The sequence below is a fragment of the Acromyrmex echinatior genome, chromosome 5 (genome assembly GCF_024713525.1).
Source record: "Acromyrmex echinatior isolate Ae372 chromosome 5, ASM2471352v2, whole genome shotgun sequence".
In the NCBI taxonomy this organism is placed as follows: domain Eukaryota; kingdom Metazoa; phylum Arthropoda; class Insecta; order Hymenoptera; family Formicidae; genus Acromyrmex; species Acromyrmex echinatior.
Window position 1 is genome coordinate 7,139,083 of NC_141856.1, and position 19,735 is coordinate 7,158,817.

Sequence of the window (19,735 nt, forward strand, 5' to 3'; positions counted from 1 at the left end):
TATTGCATTTATACAAACTTGATTTTTTTCTCAATGTTTTTTTATCGATTTTATTAAAATCTTTACCTTGAAAGTCTAATACATCTAAAACTTATAATATAAACATAAAATGCGATTTATTACTACAGATATTGTTACAGACATCTCAATTTATCTTCGCTTTCTACCGCCAACCTTCTTGTGCAAATCTCGCTTGCCTTTTCCTGCCTTCGGTTTTTTAGCAGTTTTACTTTTACTTGCTTTTAATGCGCCTTTCCTCTTTTTACTACCACTTGTTGTGGACTGCTTTATCCTGCAGATACACACAAATAAATATTACATTATTATACTCAATAAATCTAGATTAAACTTGCGCAGGTAAAAACTTACTCTGCAATTCCTGTCGAGTAATCATCGCGTACAATCTTCGTGTTACTCTTCAAAATGCTATCCACCAGATTTTTGTTCCGACGTTTCTCTTCAATAACATTTAATGGAGGTGCTTTCCTTTTTCTTTTCATTCCTATCACTTCTTTGGCAATTCCTCTTGCGTCTTTCTCTTTCGGTAATCTGTACAAATTTTACATTGTATTATTTTGTTCAAAGAAAAAAATGTTATGGCATTAAAATTGCAATATTCAAGGAGTGACCTAACCTAGACTGGAATTTTCCAATAGATGCAGTCGATGTACGCGCTATAGTTAGAGCTTCAGAAAACTGTTGAGAACTCGAAAAGTGTTCTCTGGTAGGCAAACCAACTCTTGGTAATTTGATATTTTTCGATTTGGCTATATTGCGAAGTCTTTGCAATTCATTTTTGGATTGCCTTTCCTGTTTAGCTGTTTTAGCTTTAGCAAACGGATCGTCAGTCAAGCTAGCATTACCTTTGGGCTCTATTAACCATTCTTTCTGTTCCTCAGCCTTTACTCGTTCGTAACCGTATGTTGGAATCCATTTCTGAAAAAAGATTTAGGACATCAGATAAACTGAATGATTAATTATAAGTTTTTTCATTAAACTTAGTAGTAATTTAAATACTTTAAATATATTCAATAATTTTTAATAACTTAAAATATAAATGTAACAGAATAGTTTCGAAAGTAAAAACAAACCTTCAATTCCTCATCCCACTTCAATTTGGATTTATCTTTCTTTTTGCTTCGAATTCCCTTTTCTTTAGCAAATTGCTGCCACTTTGTCAAAGGCTTGGGCTTCGGAATGATACGTGAGCGTGGCAATGTATAGTTAGGCTTGGGCAACTTAGCCACTATAGCTTCGTCCACTCGTTCTACTGGCAATTCCCAGATTTTATTGATCAGCAACTGTACGTTGTCTCTTGTTAGATCTTTCAAATATGAATTTGGTTTTGACCTACAGGTATAACATATATTATAAATATTTTTCAGAAATGAAACCAATTCGGAATGTTTTCTTAGTGTCAGCATGTGTACAAAACGGAATTACTTTAGAGCCTTTGTGTCAAAAACGTTATAGTCGGATGCGAACAGATTTCCCAGATCGATGTCGAGCTCCACATTTTTGTGAACTTTTATCGATTTACTTAAATCCTCTTTCCCTTCATTCTCTTCTAAGATCGACTTCACAAGATCCATGATGAAGACGAGTTGAATTCTTGCGAATTTGAGGTTATGCGATCACATGCGATCTCCTTCGCAGCTGCACTGTATTGCACTTTCCGCACTTATAATGTGATCCTCCAATCAGAATTCTAGATCTAGAAGACTACATCAATAGTATCGAGCGCTCACTCAACTGTGTCTGCATCCATGGCCTAGTTTCCCTCAAGGGTTTAATCCAGATCAGAATAGGTGCATCCAGAAGCATGATTGCTCAGTGAGCTCTTGTACCTGTTTGGCCTATATTTTTAAATCTAATGGAATACGCCAATCAAATGCAAGAACTCACTGAGCGCTCAGTGAACAATTGTGCTTCTGAATGAACCTATTGTAAGAACCAACCAATTACAGTCGAGTATTCCCCTGTTACAGTCGAATGACAGGGGAATGCTCGACTGTAATTGGTTGGTTCTTACATTTTAATTCGGATTAAACCCTCGATGGAAACTAGGCCCATGACAGAAGAGGAATTCTCGTATTGGATACGGGACAGTGGGGACGGTGTCACATGCCCCAGGCAGTCCAAGGTAGTTTCGTTTCCGTCAGATTTCAGGGCTTTATGTCTTGTGTCGCTCGGAGAGGATCTCACGATCGACATTCGACTGGTGATACGATCCAATACACGACTATCGTTCGAGAGATCCGTCTCGTCCGGCCGTTATCGATTAATGCGTGAAGAAACTTTTATTATTCATCTCGTCAAAGAATTTCTCTGATTTCTGCAGCCGTACATGTCATGGAATACCGAGAAACGGAGTCTGTTGCTACGCTAGCTTTATGACTCATCGCGCGATCGACCCACTTGTCATTCTGTGTTGACAAGTGCGTATCAGTGCGTATATACGTGTGACAGGAGTGGGATTGCACGCTTAAGAAACAGCGATTGTTGACGCGACGTATTTTTCGATCGCGAGCCTCATTATTCACACCGCGTCATCAGTTTCATCGCAAAGAAAACGCCGAGGAGTGACTGTTACATTTACGATAATTGGTTAGTTCTATCTAACGTTATTCACGAGGATTATCCAGAGAAAGACTCGAAAACTATAATTTTCATATATTAAATATAATGTACGCATTGCGAAAATATCTATATAATATCGTATAAATAATTGAATTTGTATAATTTAGCTAATAACATCACTGACAGCTCAAAGATGGATGCCGGATTCTCATCGTACCATAACGGTGGTCCTGCGCGAGAACAGGATTTTGGCAGGTTATCCCAATCAATTGGCACTTCGATATTGAAGATATCACAAAATGGTAGGTGCTGCAATTAATAAGTTTAGTTTAAAAAATACGAGATATTTATTTCAATGGTTTTCTTACAGTGTCTTCCATGCAGAAAATGGTCAATCAGCTGGGCAGTTCCACTGATTCTCAAGAACTCAGGAATCAGCTGTAAGTTATAAGAAGTTACGAATGTCCTTTTCCACCAAAAACTCTGTTTTTTATTCTGCATTCTATGAACTGGTACATATGGTGCAATAAGTTGAAATAAAATAAACATACATTTGTCTTATTTTAATTTATTGCATGATGTGCATCAGTTCGGAAGAAATAAAAAACATACATGTAGACTAATCTCAGTTCAATTTATTCTTCATCATTTTCCAGTTTTAAAAATTAGAAAAAGATGAGTTGAATTGAGATTAAAGTTAATCTACATTGGTAGAAACAGTCATGATAAGATTTAATTCAGTTTTGCCTCTTTAATCATTGATTTAGGATAGATACACCATCTCAAATCAACTTGATCTGTCCATTATTCCATTGGAATTTACTAACCCAAGGATTTCATCAATATTAAAATTAACTTTAATCTTTGTTCAATTTATTCTTTAGCTTTTTAATTTTAAAAAAGATGTAATTTTAAGAAAAATATATGATTTATTTTAATCTTGGTTTACTTACTATTTATCTTTTTCTGATTCTTAATTTTATATTGGTGGAACTGGGGCTCATAGCATTTGCGGTTAAGCATAATTAACATATAATTGACTAATCAAGCTGACCAAAGACCCTACTGACACTGATTTAATCGCCAACTTACTTTTCATCATTTTTCAGTTCTAAAAATTAGACAAAGACGAGTGAGTTGAATCGAGATTAAAGTTACATACAAAACATTAGATTGAGGAGAAGAACCTAAATTAAATCTTAGTATATCCAAATAAACAGAGATGAGAAATTATTGTTTTGCAGGCATCAGATACAGCATTACACACAACAACTGGCGAAAGATACTAGCGTTCATCTTCGAGATTTGGCTATATTAGCAAATAACTCTGGCTCTACGAGCCCTGGAGAACAAAGACAGCGAAAAATGCAGAGGGAACGTCTTCAAGATGAATTTACCACTGCATTAAATTCTTTTCAAGTAAATATCAATATGAATATATTTTGATATGTTATTGATAATTTACATGTTCATAAATCTAAGTTGTATTATATGTTCATGAATCTAGGCTGTACAAAGGCTAGCTGCTTCTAAGGAGAAAGAAATGGTCAGGAAGGCTAAAGCTAGTGCAGGTATTGCGCCGTTTGGAGAAAAGAAACAGGATACTCTTATTGAGTTACAAGACAGTAGAACATATGGAAGTGATCATGCAAAACAGCAACAAGAGCAGATGCAAGAACAGATGAATTTACGAATGTTAGAGGAACAGGAAGCTAGTATAAGGCAATTGGAGGTAAGTGCTTTCAAGATTGTTAAAAAGATTTATATATACATCTTATGGGAATACATTTTATATGTATATAAATTCATCGTTTTGCAGAGTAACATTAGTGATATTAACCAAATATTCAAAGATCTTGGAGCTTTGGTATATGATCAAGGAGAGGTGATTGATTCTATAGAAGCATCAGTTGAAAGAACCGAGGTATCTGTTAACGAAGGCGCTTCTCAAGTAAGGCAAGCAAGTATGTATCAGACTAAGCTACGCAAGAAGAAGTGTTTTCTTGTAGTGATCGCGGTAGTCATATTGGCGATTTTGATTGGTATCATAGTTTGGCAAAGCAAGTAAAAGAAAAATAAAATAAAATTATACATATTTATATGACAGTGACATAACATACAACATGATGGTACATGTAGCGCTATACAAATTGCTGTCTGTAAACAGTGACAGAATCGCAGATCGGGTAAAATTCTTAGTGACATTTTTATCCAATCTTAATTATTATTTTAAAACCACGTAAAAGATAGCATTGTCATAGAAATGCAGGAAAGTGAAGAAATATCTTGCGAATTTGATCCGTTTAATTGTGATAATTGTTGGTGCGAACTCTGATTTGCAAGTAAAGTTTTAATGGCATGTCTAAGGTTGCCGCAGTCCATTTGTACGTTTCAATACTCATAAACTATCAGTGTATAATGATCAACTATATATAATATACACGCGTATAATAACTTAACATAATTATAGATAACAAAGTTAGATATGTATGCGTGTGATTGTGAGAAATGCTTGTATGTGGTAAAATATGTAACAAAGTATGCTTGTTATCTTAATGCAACTATATGTGCCTGTAAAATATCTTAAGATCTATTCCTAATAGACAAGGCGAAATGTCTGAGAGCATTATAGTACTTTAAAAACATCACAATAATTTATATAAGTTAATGTGTATTATATTTAGTTTATATATAGGGATGTTGATTTTTGTTTTAAAATATAATAAATAATATGTATATACAAAAACACTGGTAAGAGCAAGCTCTAATTATTCTTACCATACAAATCTTTAATAAACAATTAATAAAAAATTACGCTTTTAATAGAGTAACTTATGTATATATACATATATATATATACATATATATATATATATATATATATATATACATATATATGTCTACATTAAGAGAATTTAATATCAATAAATATATAAACATGTAATTTTATAAATATTATTTTATATAAACTTCAAATTATAAAATTTAGATAAAAATTGTAATGTAAAACAAATGTTTTTAAAATTTTATATATTAGTGTATATTTTTTTGAAGCCAACTTTCTAAATGCATATATATATTTCAATTTATGTAATATATCCACTAAAAAATTTTATATATTGTATATAAATGTATACGCTTCAAGAATCAATGCTTCGAGTTCGACCTCTTCCAATAAATGAGGAAATTCTAAAATCCATAATAATATGAATAGTAATATAATTATTGATACTTATCCGAATTATCTTTTATTTAATATTAATATGTAATAATATTGTATGAAATAAAAAATAGTGCTATATATATAGGAACAATGTAATTAAAAGAAAAGATTATGATGCATTTGTGCGTTACTTGTCACAATGAGTTTCAAAGATCTTGTTAAAAATCGGCTGTATCTGTTCCAGCATATCTGAAGTCAACATTGCCCTCTGTTTTATTTTAAAGGCTGACGCGTTGGATTCTCGGATTAATCTTGATGCGGCGTAACACGCTACTATTGAAGGAGACAAGGCACATTCGCTAGTTCCTGCAGAGATAGCCCACCACCAAAATACTGCTAATGAACCAGATAAGAGATCTCCCTGCCCACCACATCTCCTTCCAGAACCAGCCAATGCACACGATACAGTCTCGGTACCTTTGTGACCATCTACAATCACATCCTTTGCTCCCTTATGTAAAATTATGACATTTTTTCCAAGAGTTTCCGCCACATGTTTCACGTCGGAAACTTTAACTACAGGAGTAGGTGGAACAGTTCTGTCCAGTACTGCTTTGATCAAACGACTGAATTCCATTGCGTTAGGTGTTAAGATAACTCCAGGATAATCCTTTATGATTTCCGGCTTCTGACAGACCAGGAACAAACCGTCAGCGTCGATAATCAGTGGCTTCTTTGTCTCTCGACAGATTGTTATCAATTCAACGATTGTTTTGAATATCTTCTCATCTCTACCAAGTCCAGGTCCGATCAGAATAACATGCAGACGATCAAGCCAGGGTTTTATTTGTTTTATTGCATCCTGATGATCTAGAACTGGATGAACTATCGGCTCTGGACTGAATGACTTGATAGGAATGCTAGCGTCCTTTACGCAAAATACATGAACAAGATCAGCGCCGGTTCTTAGCGCACTCATGGCTGCGAAATATGGTGCTCCCGTGTATTCGGTGCTACCACCAAAAATTCCAATTCTACCGTCTTGACCCTTGTACTTAGTATTGATCAAACTTGGTACTACCTTCCGTATTCCTTTCAACATACGTTCATCCATAGATGATGATGTAGACATCGTAAACATTAATACAAATTTGATGTATTGCCTATAGACAAAATTACAGATAACAAGTGCCATTTTTGAGACAAGGAAAATTAGCTCTTAAAATATACGTACAGTACACATCATTCGAAAACTAATCACAAATCTTTTACAAGAAAAAAAACTATGCAAGATTTATAAATCAAATTATCTATATTATTCAAATTTTGACTTGTCTTTACCTGTAATAACTGACAAAATTATTTCCTAATCTCTTTGCACAATGAAAGATGTCGAACAAGACGCACAAATGTCACAAAACGAAACTTATTATTCTTATATTATTACAATGAATTTATATATTTGTCAGAACAATCTGTTCTAATTAACTATTGATATTAGAATTTACAAATTCCGTTACAAAAGGAATAATCGTAAATAATATTGCGAGTCACAAATGTAATTAGGAACAATTTTGAGTCAACATATCTTTGTTCTGTTCATCGGCCAATTAACATATAGATTTATTTCATTTACTAAAAAGTTGACGAGTCAGATACAAAAATGCTGCTTCGACATAACCTCAAAATACAAAGTTTCGCATAATAATACTTATTATAAAATATGTTACGTTATTATATACAGTATATTATAATAACAATATTCTTTAAATTTAAACGTAATGAACAAAATAACGCTGGAAAAGTCAACTGATGGTTAAAAAATACAATTTTTCTCGTTGAATTAAATAATTACGAGTTTTGTTGCAACTTTATTATAAATCAAAGCAAATCAGGTAATAAAAGATTTGCTTTTGCATTTTCATCCGCATGATCTCAACTACTTTGCAAGAAAAAAGGAAACGATAATGAAGCAACAATACTCTTGAAAACGCGAAATAGAGAATTTTCGTAATTCTCTTTTCCGTTTCTCCTAAAATAAAAGGTTAAGTTAGTTTAAGTCTGGATTGAGAATGAGACTCATAAATGGGAGATCAGACTTCGACCAATCAAATGACGCCAATTTTAATCTGCTTCATCCCGATTGGTCGCACTTTAATTCTCACAAAGTAGGGCCGATACCGGCTTAAGCCTTTTCTGTCCTCTGTCGAGCACGTTGTTCTAACCGCATCCTGGTAGAAACCAACGGGGCAGGAATTCCTCAGGAAGGATGAGTCTTGGCAAAGTATATTTTTTTTGAGAATTTTATTTTAAGTTAATATGGCTTTGGAATTTTAAGGATTGTGTAAAATATTTACTATAAGTGTTTTTTCAAGCTTTGAAATATATGACAAATTTTCTTCTTGGAATCACACATGTCGTGCAATTATGATGGGATTCTGATAAATTTCGTGTTTTTTATGGATACAAATTAATTTTGCAATCTTAAAATCTTTCCAGATGTTGACGACGAATGCGAAGATAATTAAGAGTAACGGGGCCGAGCCCGACCAGTTCGAGGTTAGCGTTTCTCAAGCCCTCCTCGAATTGGAGATGAACAGCGATCTAAAATCGCAATTGAGGGAACTCTACATCACGAAAGCGAAAGAAATTGAAACCAATAATAAGAAGGTAAAGTCTCGTTTCTTGCAATCTGCTTGTTATCTAAATCCATTTTTCAATATGTTTTAACAATTTTTTGTTTATTTAAAATTTAAAGCTTATTCTACAATGTACATTTTGTTTTCTGTTTTCTGCTTTTTGCTATTTCTTGTCTTTTGCTTCTTTCGGTTTTTTATTTTATATCGCCTAAGATAAAAGTTAACAAACTTTAAAAGAAATAAGAAATACAATTGTCGATAAAACGGTTGCAAAGGAGAAAAAAACAAAAGATAAAAAACAACAAACAGTTAATAAAGAGCACATTGTAGAATAGACTTTAATAGTCAAGTTTGTGTTATTTTTTATTTTCAATTGAAATATGAGTTCTTAAGTGAATTACTGTTTATCATATTCTTTTATTTGTAACATTTAACCAATCAACTTCTTATAAAAATAAATATTCATGAAATATGTTGATCAAGATTGAGAGTCCAAAATTCGAATTTTTATTTACTACAAATAATTGCTCTTATATAGAATCATATTCTTCTTATGTTAAAATTATTTTTTTAATGACTTTACATGCAACTATATGCAAATCAATTTAATTTTAGTAAAGCATTTACACTTTAACATCTTTTTGTATATAATATTCCTTCAAGAAACTATTTTGAAACAGAGTTCTATTTTCTTACAGTCTATCATTATATATGTACCTATGCCGAAGCTGAAAGCATTCCAAAAAATTCAGACACGGCTGGTACGTGAGTTAGAGAAAAAGTTCTCTGGAAAACATGTAATGTTCATCGGTGAGCGTAAAATCTTGCCCAAGCCGACGAGAAAAACGCGAACCAAAAACAAGCAGAAGCGTCCTAGAAGGTAAGAAAATAAAAAAAAAACTAGATGAAAATATAAGTTATGTTTTGATAAAATTAGAAATCTTTAACTGAACTATTATATGGTCCATGTTTTTTCTCTTTCTTTCCATTGGAGAGAAAAAAAGAGAGGAGAAATTTTGCAAGAAATTTGACTTCTTGCAAAAGGACATACTTCAGTTGAATAAAACAATTATATTTATATGTTATTAATGGAATTGTCAATATGATATTGTACATAACTGTTCGTGTGATTAATGTTCTATGATACATTTTCTTTCAGCCGTACGCTGACTTCAGTTTATGATGCGATATTGGAGGATTTAGTATATCCCGTAGAAATTGTTGGTAAGCGTATTAGAGTCAAACTCGATGGATCACAGCTTATTAAAGTTCATCTCGATAAAAACGAACAGACAAATATCGAGCATAAGGTAATTATTTATTCTCCTTTATTTTACGCAAAATAGTAGTTCTATCGTTCTGTCGTTTGACAATAATTCATTATATACTTTGATATATATTATATACTTTGATATATAATTAAACTTACTTTGATATATCTTTAAACAGGTCGATACCTTCGCTTCAGTTTACAAGCAGCTGACTGGACGGGACGTCACGTTCGAATTCCCCGAATCATATGTATGATAAATGTAAAAACAATTAAAAGTATTTTAATCTACATTCTCATTTACATCTCTTTTTATGTCTGCCCTTATTATTTAGCATGTTAGTTTTATTGGATTAATATATGTATGAAAATACTTGTAAAAAAGGGAGGAGACTCACGATAATACGAACATAGAAGATAGGAGAAGTTAAGAAATCACTAAAATTTACTTGCAGAAAAATCAAGTTAAATGTATATTGCTGTGATATAGTATTCTTCTTTACATTAATCAATTAATTTGCAGCTTTATGCAATTTATAAATAACAATTTACAAATAATAATTTAAATAAATGAAATTATTAAAAAATAATTATAAATAATTAGATAAGATGATAAGGTGATTAAAATTGTCTTATCAACAATCTAAAAAAGAATACAATTTATTAATAATTCAAAAATTATTTGTAAAGTTTGTAAAAAAGCAAAGAAAAAGAAATGATGTAAAATGCAGTAAACGCGAACAGATTTTTCATAAAAAATACGTCGGTAATAGTCGGTAAGGCTGGCATGACAATTCATGACAATTCCAGCAACATGGCGTTCACGCTGTGGACATTCTTTGAAGCAGCTCTGTTATGTTTGAATGCGGTCTGTGTTCTAAACGAGGAAAGATTTCTCGCAAAAGGTGATAATTAAGCATGCATTCATTATATTTATTTATTTAAATTAACTTATAATTGTACATCTTTTTAACGTAAAAAAAAGATTAATATTATAGGTTATAATTGTCAATTTTGGAGAATAAAATTACTCTTCTCTAAATTTATTATGTTTATAATCAGTCAAGGATTAGTAAAAAAATTGTTACAGTTTATTAGTTATTATGCTTATAAAATATTACACTATTACAGTTTATAAATTATTACACTTTATTTTATAGTTGGTTTGGCGTCATGGCAAAATGTACAAGGATTTGGAGAACCTCCGACAGCTAAGTCACAAATATTAAATCTCATCAAGTCCATACGAACTGTGATGAGGGGTAATTATAATGAAAGATTTATGCCTATTTAACGTTATGATTTTTGTACAACTTTTCTATGTAATATATTAATTTTCAGTTCCTCTGATATTCTTCAATATCTTAACATTAATTGTAAAGCTCATACTTGGTTGATAAAGAAGAGATATAGGACAGGACGTGCGAATGGAATGCGCTGTGTGCAAGTCTACTTGTTGAAAATAATGTGTGTATACAAGAGAATCATTATATTATATTATTTTTACTTTTATGGTCAACTTTTATCTTATATATAATTTGAGTCATATGTCAGTTTGCAAAAATTTGATTGAATGGGATTTTCTGTATAAAATAAGCAATGTATAATATATATGTATTTTTTTACATTTTAGATTAATTATTATAATACAATATTCTGTGATCTAAGCATAAAGGCCCAATTCAAGTGTTACATTTGATTTATTGAGATTTTTAAATCTAAAACTGAGAGTACAATTATTATTATATATAATTCTTATGTAGTACAGATTATTTTTATCAAAATATCAGAATGTTTTAAATTAAAACGTTCTTTTTTATCGGATGTTATCGACTGTGCATATGTGATTTTAAGTTCGAATATCGATATTATCTGTTGATTCACGAGAGGTTGCTAGTGTCAGCAAATTTGAAATCTGCATCATACTGCGGTGATGGTTCCCTTCAAGTGTATCCTAAAGTACGCTAAAAGATTTTAAGGAATAATTGCTCGCGCAAATTTAAGACTAAAACTTCATATGACGATTTGTTGGCTTAATTTCAAAGATACAAGGTCAAAGTTGGAAAAAAATTAATTTTTTCCAAAAGGAATTTAACGATAATAGGAGTCAGATGCAGTAGTCGTTGCGCAAATGGTATACAAATATAACAAAATTCTTTATTAAAATAACATGCTTACATTTCGGCTCATTTTTGAGCCCTCGTCAGAAACATAAATCACTCTTATAAATACAGGCCCATATTCAGAACGCGCTTACAATAATGTTAGAGCGCTAACATGTTATAATTTACGTTACGCATACTATAGAATTTCAGAGATAAAAGCGCGTTCTAAATACGGACCTTAATTTTTTTCTCAAACATAAAGTATGACTAGTACACAATCGAGGTATGTGCAACATTATAATAAAGAATGGGAAGTTTCCTCACGTTTATTTGCAATAAAACGGTCTGTCTTCTGTGCGGTTATCGACCTTCTATCATAAAAAAATGAATGATTGAGAAACAAAAAAAGTAAACATTTCGCGAAATATTCATGATATGTGAAGAAAAGTTCAATTTAATAGAGGGGTTAAAATTAGTATGTAAAGAAGGTTATAGTCCTATTTTGTAAATCCTCTTGTAAATTCATGTAAACGGTTGAGAAAATCAAATTAACGTTTCTGTAATTGTGACCAATATCTTCTATACAATTTTTCTTTCTATAACGAATATTTTTCTGTTACTTTTCTTTAATTAGGCTCGATTGCACCAACGTTATTTTGATTTTGAGCAAGGCTTAAAACTAATGGCTCCTGCACACAAAACGTGGCGACACGTTTACCGCGCAGCGGAAGTTGGCGCGACAACCAATCAACATCTCGTTTGTTTGGAAATAATAGCTTATAACTGCTTTTTCATGAGTGTTGAAAAGCTGGTGTTTTATCCCCTCCCCATTAATTTTCGACATTTGGGCTTTTCAGCGAAAATACGCTTAAAAATTCGACTCAGTCGAACTTGGTCGAACTATTAGCGAAGTAATGTCACTGTTCGCCAAATACAAATCACAGACCTGGTAAAATAAGTGTAAATATTATTAATAGAATATTTGAAAAAATATAGCCATGTCTGAAGAAACTGGTGAAATTTGTATAATGGATGAAAATACAAACGAAGTTAATATATATTATATAGTAACAAGTATACTTATAGATTAAATTGAATTCTAATTTAATTATAGAAATTAAATAGACTACGAATCTAAGCTAGGATGTAAATTGCTCTTTAATATAAACAAAATGTAAAATACAAAAGTCACAAATGTTTCTATACCCTTATCTTCTCTGTGTGTGTGTGTGTGTGTGTGTGTGTGTGTGTGTGTGTGTGTGTGTGTGTGTGTGTGTGTGTGTGTGTGTGTGTGTGTGTGTGTGTGTGTGTGTGTGTGTGTGTGTGTGTGTGTGTGTGTGTGTGTGTGTGTGTGTGTGTGTGTGTGTGTGTGTGTGTGTGTGTGTGTGTGTGTGTGTGTGTGTGTGTACAGTTTAAATATATATATATATATATATATACACTGAGGATATATATATATATATATATATACATATATATATATAAACAGTATTTAAACATAAGTATGGTTACATATCAGAATTAAAATATTTTATACAAAATCTTAATTTATAGAATTTGCATAACAATTTCACTAAAAATAAATTCATCTTGTTATAAAATTTCTATAAAATTTCTATAAAATTTCTATAAAATTTCTATAAAATTTCAAGCAATAAATACAAATCATAACTTGTAATGACCATAATCCGTCACAGCTCAGTGATGGAATGGAAACAAAGCAAGGAGGAAAAGAAATAAAAATAGTGAACGCGAATACCTATGTTTCTAGTGCTCTAGTTAAACTTGTAGATGGCGTTAGATGGAAAAAATTAGTTTACTCCTCCCTCCTCTGGTTGCAAGTAAATTCTAGCACTGCTTTGAAAAATACCTGTGAAGATTGTAGCTATTTGGAACGCTTTGTCATTTGTGCCAGTCGATGTTTTTGTAAAAATGGAAAAAGTCGAATATCGCGCCGTGATTAAATTCTTGTATTTAAAAGGTAATACACCTGCGAAAATTAAAGTCGAATTGGACGCTGTTTATGGAGACTCTGCCCCATCATTTACTACCGTGAAAAGATGGGATGACAGCTGAATTTAAACGTGGTCGTACCAGCTTGGCTGATGAGCGTTCAGGACGACCAACAACTGTGACCACCACCGATAACATTGAAAAAATTCATCAAATGGTACTGGACGACTGTCGAATCAAGGTTAGAGAGATAGCAGAGGCTGTGGGTATATCGATAAAACGTGTTTGTCATATATTGACTGAAGAATTAAACATGCGTAAGCTAACCATGCATTGGGTGCCGCGCTTGCTCACTGCGAACCAAAAACGTATTCGAATGAACATTTCCAAGGCCTTGTTGGACAGGTTTAAGCGAAACGAGTTAGATTTTTTACAACGATTAGTAACAGTTGATGAAGGAACGGTCAAAACAGTGGACTGCAAAGGATGAACCTGCTCCAAAGAAGACGAAAACAGTTTCATCGACCGAGAAGGTGATGGCGACTGTTTTTTGGGATAGTCATGGAATTGTGTTCATCAACTATCTCAAAAAAGGTGAAACAATAACGGCAGAGTATTACGCATCATTAATTAACAAACTGAAGACAGAAATTATGAAAAAACGACCACATTTTATGAAAAAGAAAGTGCTGTTCCATCAAGATAATGTACCGCTTCACACTTCGACGGTTGCCATGGCAAAAATTCATGAATTGCAATTTGAATTGATTGATCACCCACCGTATTCACCAGATCTGGCCCCCAGCAACTTTTTCCTGTTTCCTAAGTTCAAAGTTTGGCTCGGAGGACAGAGATTTTCATCATACAAAGAGGTCATCACATCTATAGAAATCTATTTTGCAGAGCAAGATATCAACTATTATTTGAATGGGTTAAAGGAATGGAAGCATCGCTGGGAAAAGTGTATCGACTTAAAAGGGGAGTATGTTGAAAAATAAACTGAATTTGATCTAAAAAAGTACTTGTTTTTATGTTGGGCTCAAAAAAATACAAAAGATACAAAAAGATACAAAAGCGATATATGTATGAAGAAACAAGCAATGTATAAGTATCGAAAAGTAAAATATCGAAAAATTGAAGATAAAAATGAAATTAAAATTACGTGACATGAAAGAATTAATATATTCTTATCGTAATTCTTAACATTATTGTTGTATTTTTAATATTATAATATGAATTAAATATTAGTAGTAATTTTTAATATTATATTTTTGCATGTTAACATTTTCAAACTATTTTTTGGCACATTGCTTTGTAGGTAATTTGAAATGATAAACAAGAAAAAAATCTATTCAGTATATGAAACAGTAATAACAGGTAAAAAAGAATGTCTCATTTAGATCACACTTCAAAATGATTGATTGACATATCAATTTCTAATATTTTTTTCAAACCTTACAAAATAAGTCGCAAATTCTGGAATGCTTTGTGGCGAACCAATAATAATAATTTGTATATTTACACTACACATTATAATTACAATTATAATCGACATGATATAATCTACTTCGAATGACCGAAAAAAACTTTCTGTTATTTAACGCATCAAAATTGAAAAGTTTAACAGTACAAACAACAAAAATAAAAATTTACTAATACATTCTATATTCTTTATTAGTTAAAATTTCCTTGTTAAAATTTAGTACATCCGATATCATATTTAATGGAAACATAAACTTTTGTGCGGAAAATGATTGCGGAATAAAAATGCATAGAAGCAACCAATCAGCATTATTCCGCGTTTTTCCGTAAAGCGCTAATTGGTTGTTTCAATGACGCATTCTCTATTTCGCAGTCCTTTTTTGCACCATGTGATTTCACTTTTAGTTATTGTACCGTGTTCCATGCAATCGCGTTTTAACGGAAATAGAAATAGCAGTGAACTTATCTATAAAGCCGATTCTACATTAGTTGGAAGCCGATCGCAAGTTTGTTGCGACAGCCAATCTAAAGCTTGCATTTTGATCAATGCTTCATATTGGCTGTCGCAACAAACTTGCGATCGACTTGCACTAATATAGAACCGGTTTAAGGCGAGTTTCAACCGGTTGAAATTCATCTTGCAAGGTTATGGATAAATTTACTGTTATTTCCGGATCTAAAGCAGTATCCTGATTGGCTCATCGGCTTAAGTTCATGTTTTAAAGTTACTGTTACAGTATTTTTTGTGCGGCAGCCCTAAGTGCACGATGTAAACGTAGCCATTGGCTACATCACGGTCAAGGACTTGCGCAGTTTCGACAATTCAAATTGTTTGAAAGCCAACGATTTTCTAAGCGTCTGTTTGTGATCCATTTTCACTTCCGTTGTCTCAGTTTTATTCGTGATTTTCGACGCTATGACTGAGTTTAATACACCTCCGAGAAGGAGGATAATAAACAAAGCCGAATTAAATACTCCTATAAAAATACCAGCTTCACCTTTGCTGCAAAAAATAGGCTATGGCACCGGTATGTATAATGTACCTCGCAAATGCCTTTGTCATATTTACTTAAGTTACATCCTAAGATTTCTTCTCTGGAGAAAAATTTTATTCGAAATATAGTACAGGTAACGTATTATATTATGCCGAATAAAAGTTTCTTTGAAGAGTTTTTGGAATGTAGTCTTAATCAGACATTCTGATTTTATTTATTTGCCAAATTATAAAAACTACAGTATACTTTTTGTTTCCTGTTTCTTACATTTGTTTATTTTTTTCTTTTTATCCTATTTTGTTTTTTATTGCACGAGATAAAAGTTAAGAACTTTGAAAGTAACAAGGTGAGACATACAATTGTCAGCCGTAAAAAGGAAAAATTCAAGAAACAAGAAACAAAAAGTACATTATAGAATAGATTTCAGTGCAACAGTTAAATAAGTTTTCTTTGCAATGAACAAAATTAAAATGTGAATAGCAGAAGAAAATTCACCTCGAGTTTATATTTTTAAAGTAGTATTAATAACGAAAATTAATTTTGATTTCACTTGTTGAGAATATTATACATTTCTTACAAATTTATCTTCCTTATTTAAGCAGATAATTTTGAATAGAAGTACAAATTGTATTGTTTTTTGAAAATAGGTAGCTGTTGTATTTATAAATAATATATCTATAAATTCCTTTCTTCTCTCTGCTTAATAAAATTTCCTGCTTTAGATAAAAAATATCTGATTATTGTATGTAATTATATTTACTTTTCTATTTATTATTTAAATGATAAAATCAATAAAAAATATTTAGAATGATTTGGACCAAGTTGCGATTAATTTAACCAAGGATTGACTTAGTATGTGATTAACTTATTATTTAAATCTTGTATTATTTTGCTACAATAGATTATCTTATTGTTCTTTATGATTTATATATAGAAAAAAAGATTAGATTAAGGATGATGAATCATATAATAATTTTTAATGCTTCATTGTATTACTATAATTGTAATTTTATTATCTATTAAGCTTGGATCTACATATTTTATTTCCATGCTTTCTATCAGGAGTTGCAGTGTACATGTTTGAAAGATCGTCCAAAGTAGGCTCTGAACTCTCCCCATGGGCAGTAAAGAAATGGCTGAAAGGAAAAAGCAACAAGAGAAATGATAAAAATCTTCGATTAGAAGCTGATGTCCTACGACAATTGAATCATCCCAACATCATTGGTTTCAGAGCATTCACTAAAGGAGCAGATGGAAAGTCTTGCTTGGCTATGGAAGCACTGGATATGTCACTTGGTATTTATAGAGTTAACTAATTTGAACATTTTAAAGTTTATGTGTTTGTATTAATATTAACATGGAAAATCAGGTGACAAAATTGAGGAGAGACGGGAGATCTTTGAGAACGAACCATTCCCAGCCAAGAATATTTTTAAAGTCGGTTTTGAAATTGCAAAAGGTCTTGAATATCTACATCACACTGCATACATATTACATGGAGATATAAAAAGTTGGAACATTTTAGTGTCCAATGATTTCAACATAATTAAATTGTGTGACTTTGGAAATTCATTACCCTTGACAAAATCTTTAGAAATAGACACGTCAAAAGGCAATTTTTCTTATGTTGGAACAACATGTTGGAATCCTCCTGAGGTTATATCAGGTATGTTTGCTTGTTTAATTTTGTGTTATAATTTTTAAATTTACATTAAAATTGTGATGTATTGAGTTTATAATTCATAATTTTTTAAATCATTGCTTTAGAAATCTTATTTCTACATTTATGTTTGATTTATGATATTCGCGACTTATTTTTTTAAAAATTATTAAATTTTTCTTGCAGAAAATGGACCAGTGACGAGCGCTGCTGACATTTGGACATATGGTCTTGTCCTTTGGGAAATGATAGCTTTATCGACACCTCACTTTGAAGATTTTAATGAAAGTGAATCTTCTGATAGCTGCACTACATCTGATGATACGAAAAATAATCAGCTTGATGAATCTGATGTTAGTATGGACGAAAATAAATATGGTAAGTAGCAATTTGAAATATGCCTGTTAATTATAATGTTATTTCAGGTAAATTAATAGAAATTAAATTAATAAAATAAAAATCTTATTTTATATAGGTACACGTCCAGCTCTACCTGCTATTGACTTCAGTGAAGATTATAATAACATATTGGAAGTATTTTTTATATGTACCACAAATTACAAATTACGACCCAGCGCAAAAGCACTAGTAAACTACTATAAAAAATACGCAGATATTAAAAAAAAAAAATTATAAGTTATAATTATGTAAATTCATCACGTACGTTAATTTTATATATATATATATACATCGCATTAAAATAACTAACTTCAAATATAAATAATTAATATACGTTATTATAAATTCTATCAAGCATGTGGAAATATGTCTCGTTTAATTATAGTCCTGTATCTTCGTTTGAGTTAATCTTGTTTTTTTGAGCTTTGAATCTCCGATATTAATCTTTTGTAATAATTTTGTTTAATATCCAATATTTTCACATCGTTCTAATCAAACGAATGATTAAATTCAAGCATATCATTTGTAACAACTGAGTTTTGAAATATCTTAATTTAAGTTTCTTTTATGTTCAGAGACATGTGTTTTTAACTGTCTCTTAGAATCGTCACACATAAAATGACAGCTGCATAACCGCAGCATATGGACCAATGAGCATCTTATATAAATCGATATGGCGTTTTTATCGGATGCTCATTGGTCCAGCGGCTTTATGCTGTGGTTATGCAACTTATTTTGATCCGGTTTTTTATTACTTCGTTAACTTGCGCTTAGACTTAATCTGATATTTAATCCAATGGGGTTTATCTGTGATGATATCATGGATGAAACATTCAAATTAAGCTTAACCATAAGTTAATAGATAATTTTATATGTGATGGTCTTAATTAGTCCAATATATGACGTGTGACAATCATTACAAACAATTTTATAAACTACATTATTATTACATTTCATCAAATCGCTATCTTTATGTCTTTTTATAAAAGCATTAAGTTTATTTAATATTCTGTATCCGATAAAAAATTCATCTTCGATAACTGAAGTCACTAACTGTTTATTATGTTTAATGTATAATATCGAATAAAAATTTTGTTTTTTCCTACAATCTAAAATAGAATTTTTATATTATTTTTCACTCATTATCCTTTGCATTTAGTATACTAGATTTATTTTACATTCAAATATTTTCAAGTAATAGTAAATATAATATTATTTATTAACAATAAATAAAAATTATTATTTATTAATTTATTTCTTAGATACGACTAAGTTAAAAAAAGGAATAAAACTTTAGTAATAATTCTTAATCAAGAAATTAAAACGGACGCAATTAATATAAGTGAACTAATATTAAGCAAGTATTATTTATACAAATAAAAAGTAATAATATTTTTATATAATCTTTTACAATAAAAATTATCTTTTAATTTTAAAATTTTGAAATTTATTTCAAGAATTTATTAATTTTGCAACTGTCTAAATCAAT

General features: G+C 31.1%; 6 protein-coding genes and 1 long non-coding RNA gene across 12 annotated transcripts; 5 read left to right on the forward strand and 2 right to left on the reverse strand.

The window, feature by feature from the left end:
* Positions 1–22: 22 nt before the first annotated feature.
* Positions 23–1,792, reverse strand: LOC105149216 (ribosome biogenesis regulatory protein homolog). Its single transcript, XM_087406676.1, has 5 exons — positions 1,444–1,792; positions 1,092–1,350; positions 635–936; positions 370–549; positions 23–292 (listed from the first exon to the last, which is right to left on the reverse strand). Exons 1-5 carry the CDS (start codon positions 1,590–1,592, stop codon positions 151–153), a joined length of 1,032 nt encoding a protein of 343 aa, XP_087262802.1. The 5' UTR covers positions 1,593–1,792; the 3' UTR covers positions 23–150.
* Positions 1,793–2,071: 279 nt separating this feature from the next.
* Positions 2,072–5,326, forward strand: Syx7 (syntaxin 7). Its single transcript, XM_011061404.2, has 7 exons — positions 2,072–2,143; positions 2,342–2,607; positions 2,748–2,882; positions 2,951–3,020; positions 3,825–3,999; positions 4,088–4,312; positions 4,400–5,326. Exons 3-7 carry the CDS (start codon positions 2,774–2,776, stop codon positions 4,646–4,648), a joined length of 828 nt encoding a protein of 275 aa, XP_011059706.1. The 5' UTR covers positions 2,072–2,143; positions 2,342–2,607; positions 2,748–2,773; the 3' UTR covers positions 4,649–5,326.
* Positions 5,327–5,611: 285 nt separating this feature from the next.
* Positions 5,612–7,785, reverse strand: Naxd (NAD(P)HX dehydratase). Of its 3 annotated transcripts, XM_011061407.2 has the most exons (3): positions 7,085–7,785; positions 5,935–6,906; positions 5,612–5,769 (listed from the first exon to the last, which is right to left on the reverse strand). In XM_011061407.2, the coding sequence occupies exons 2-3, from the start codon at positions 6,882–6,884 to the stop codon at positions 5,721–5,723; spliced, it is 999 nt and encodes a 332-aa protein (XP_011059709.2). In that variant the 5' UTR covers positions 6,885–6,906; positions 7,085–7,785; the 3' UTR covers positions 5,612–5,720. The 3 variants fall into 3 exon arrangements, with proteins under 3 accessions (XP_011059709.2, XP_087262500.1, XP_011059708.1); XM_087406374.1 differs by lacking the exon at positions 7,085–7,785 and having other exon boundaries at positions 5,935–7,077; XM_011061406.2 differs by lacking the exons at positions 5,612–5,769; positions 7,085–7,785 and having other exon boundaries at positions 5,810–7,077.
* A 102-nt stretch (positions 7,786–7,887) lies between these two features.
* On the forward strand, positions 7,888–9,943 carry LOC105149172 (small ribosomal subunit protein eS7). The gene is made up of 5 exons (XM_011061408.2): positions 7,888–8,027; positions 8,243–8,413; positions 9,081–9,262; positions 9,542–9,692; positions 9,832–9,943. Exons 1-5 carry the CDS (start codon positions 8,013–8,015, stop codon positions 9,907–9,909), a joined length of 597 nt encoding a protein of 198 aa, XP_011059710.1. The 5' UTR covers positions 7,888–8,012; the 3' UTR covers positions 9,910–9,943.
* Positions 9,944–10,415: 472 nt separating this feature from the next.
* On the forward strand, positions 10,416–12,098 carry LOC105149173 (immediate early response 3-interacting protein 1). Of its 2 annotated transcripts, XR_846539.2 has the most exons (4): positions 10,416–10,557; positions 10,813–10,914; positions 10,994–11,119; positions 11,286–12,098. XR_846539.2 is itself a non-coding variant. In XM_011061409.2 (3 exons), the coding sequence occupies exons 1-3, from the start codon at positions 10,440–10,442 to the stop codon at positions 11,047–11,049; spliced, it is 276 nt and encodes a 91-aa protein (XP_011059711.2). In that variant the 5' UTR covers positions 10,416–10,439; the 3' UTR covers positions 11,050–12,098. The 2 variants fall into 2 exon arrangements, 1 of the variants encoding a protein (XP_011059711.2); XM_011061409.2 differs by having other exon boundaries at positions 10,994–12,098.
* Positions 12,099–14,162: 2,064 nt separating this feature from the next.
* LOC147909766 (uncharacterized) lies at positions 14,163–15,358 on the forward strand. The gene is made up of 2 exons (XR_015545131.1): positions 14,163–14,304; positions 14,614–15,358. It is a non-coding gene; the product is annotated as an uncharacterized LOC147909766 (long non-coding RNA).
* LOC105149174 (lymphokine-activated killer T-cell-originated protein kinase) lies at positions 14,562–19,366 on the forward strand. Of its 3 annotated transcripts, none has more exons than XM_011061410.2 (6): positions 14,562–14,692; positions 15,930–16,220; positions 17,250–17,483; positions 17,557–17,853; positions 18,034–18,225; positions 18,323–19,366. In XM_011061410.2, the coding sequence occupies exons 2-6, from the start codon at positions 16,109–16,111 to the stop codon at positions 18,481–18,483; spliced, it is 996 nt and encodes a 331-aa protein (XP_011059712.1). In that variant the 5' UTR covers positions 14,562–14,692; positions 15,930–16,108; the 3' UTR covers positions 18,484–19,366. The 3 variants fall into 3 exon arrangements, with proteins under 3 accessions (XP_011059712.1, XP_087262502.1, XP_087262501.1); XM_087406376.1 differs by having other exon boundaries at positions 14,614–14,692; positions 15,918–16,220; XM_087406375.1 differs by lacking the exon at positions 14,562–14,692 and having other exon boundaries at positions 15,501–16,220.
* The last annotated feature ends 369 nt before the right edge of the window (positions 19,367–19,735 follow it).

Bases quoted from the DNA above. Each gene is read 5' to 3' on its own strand.
- LOC105149216 (XM_087406676.1), bottom strand. From the start codon at position 1,592: ATGGATCTTGTGAAGTCGATCTTAGAAGAGAATGAAGGGAAAGAGGAT. The intron at 937-1,091 runs GTTTGTTTTTAC...ATCTTTTTTCAG, and splicing joins AGTGGGATGAGGAATTGAAG to AAATGGATTCCAACATACGG. The intron at 550-634 runs GTTAGGTCACTC...AAATTTGTACAG, and splicing joins ATTGGAAAATTCCAGTCTAG to ATTACCGAAAGAGAAAGACG.
- Syx7 (XM_011061404.2), top strand. From the start codon at position 2,774: ATGGATGCCGGATTCTCATCGTACCATAACGGTGGTCCTGCGCGAGAA. The intron at 2,883-2,950 runs GTAGGTGCTGCA...GTTTTCTTACAG, and splicing joins ATTGAAGATATCACAAAATG to TGTCTTCCATGCAGAAAATG. The intron at 4,313-4,399 runs GTAAGTGCTTTC...ATCGTTTTGCAG, and splicing joins CTAGTATAAGGCAATTGGAG to AGTAACATTAGTGATATTAA.
- Naxd (XM_087406374.1), bottom strand. From the start codon at position 6,938: ATGGCACTTGTTATCTGTAATTTTGTCTATAGGCAATACATCAAATTT. The intron at 5,770-5,934 runs GTAACGCACAAA...TATGGATTTTAG, and splicing joins TTTGAAACTCATTGTGACAA to AATTTCCTCATTTATTGGAA.
- LOC105149172 (XM_011061408.2), top strand. The intron at 9,263-9,541 runs GTAAGAAAATAA...ATTTTCTTTCAG, and splicing joins AAGCAGAAGCGTCCTAGAAG to CCGTACGCTGACTTCAGTTT. The intron at 9,693-9,831 runs GTAATTATTTAT...ATCTTTAAACAG, and splicing joins AGACAAATATCGAGCATAAG to GTCGATACCTTCGCTTCAGT.
- LOC105149173 (XM_011061409.2), top strand. From the start codon at position 10,440: ATGACAATTCATGACAATTCCAGCAACATGGCGTTCACGCTGTGGACA. The intron at 10,558-10,812 runs GTGATAATTAAG...TTTATTTTATAG, and splicing joins GGAAAGATTTCTCGCAAAAG to TTGGTTTGGCGTCATGGCAA. The intron at 10,915-10,993 runs GTAATTATAATG...ATTAATTTTCAG, and splicing joins CATACGAACTGTGATGAGGG to TTCCTCTGATATTCTTCAAT.
- LOC105149174 (XM_011061410.2), top strand. From the start codon at position 16,109: ATGACTGAGTTTAATACACCTCCGAGAAGGAGGATAATAAACAAAGCC. The intron at 17,484-17,556 runs GTATTTATAGAG...ATGGAAAATCAG, and splicing joins AGCACTGGATATGTCACTTG to GTGACAAAATTGAGGAGAGA. The intron at 17,854-18,033 runs GTATGTTTGCTT...TTTTTCTTGCAG, and splicing joins TCCTCCTGAGGTTATATCAG to AAAATGGACCAGTGACGAGC.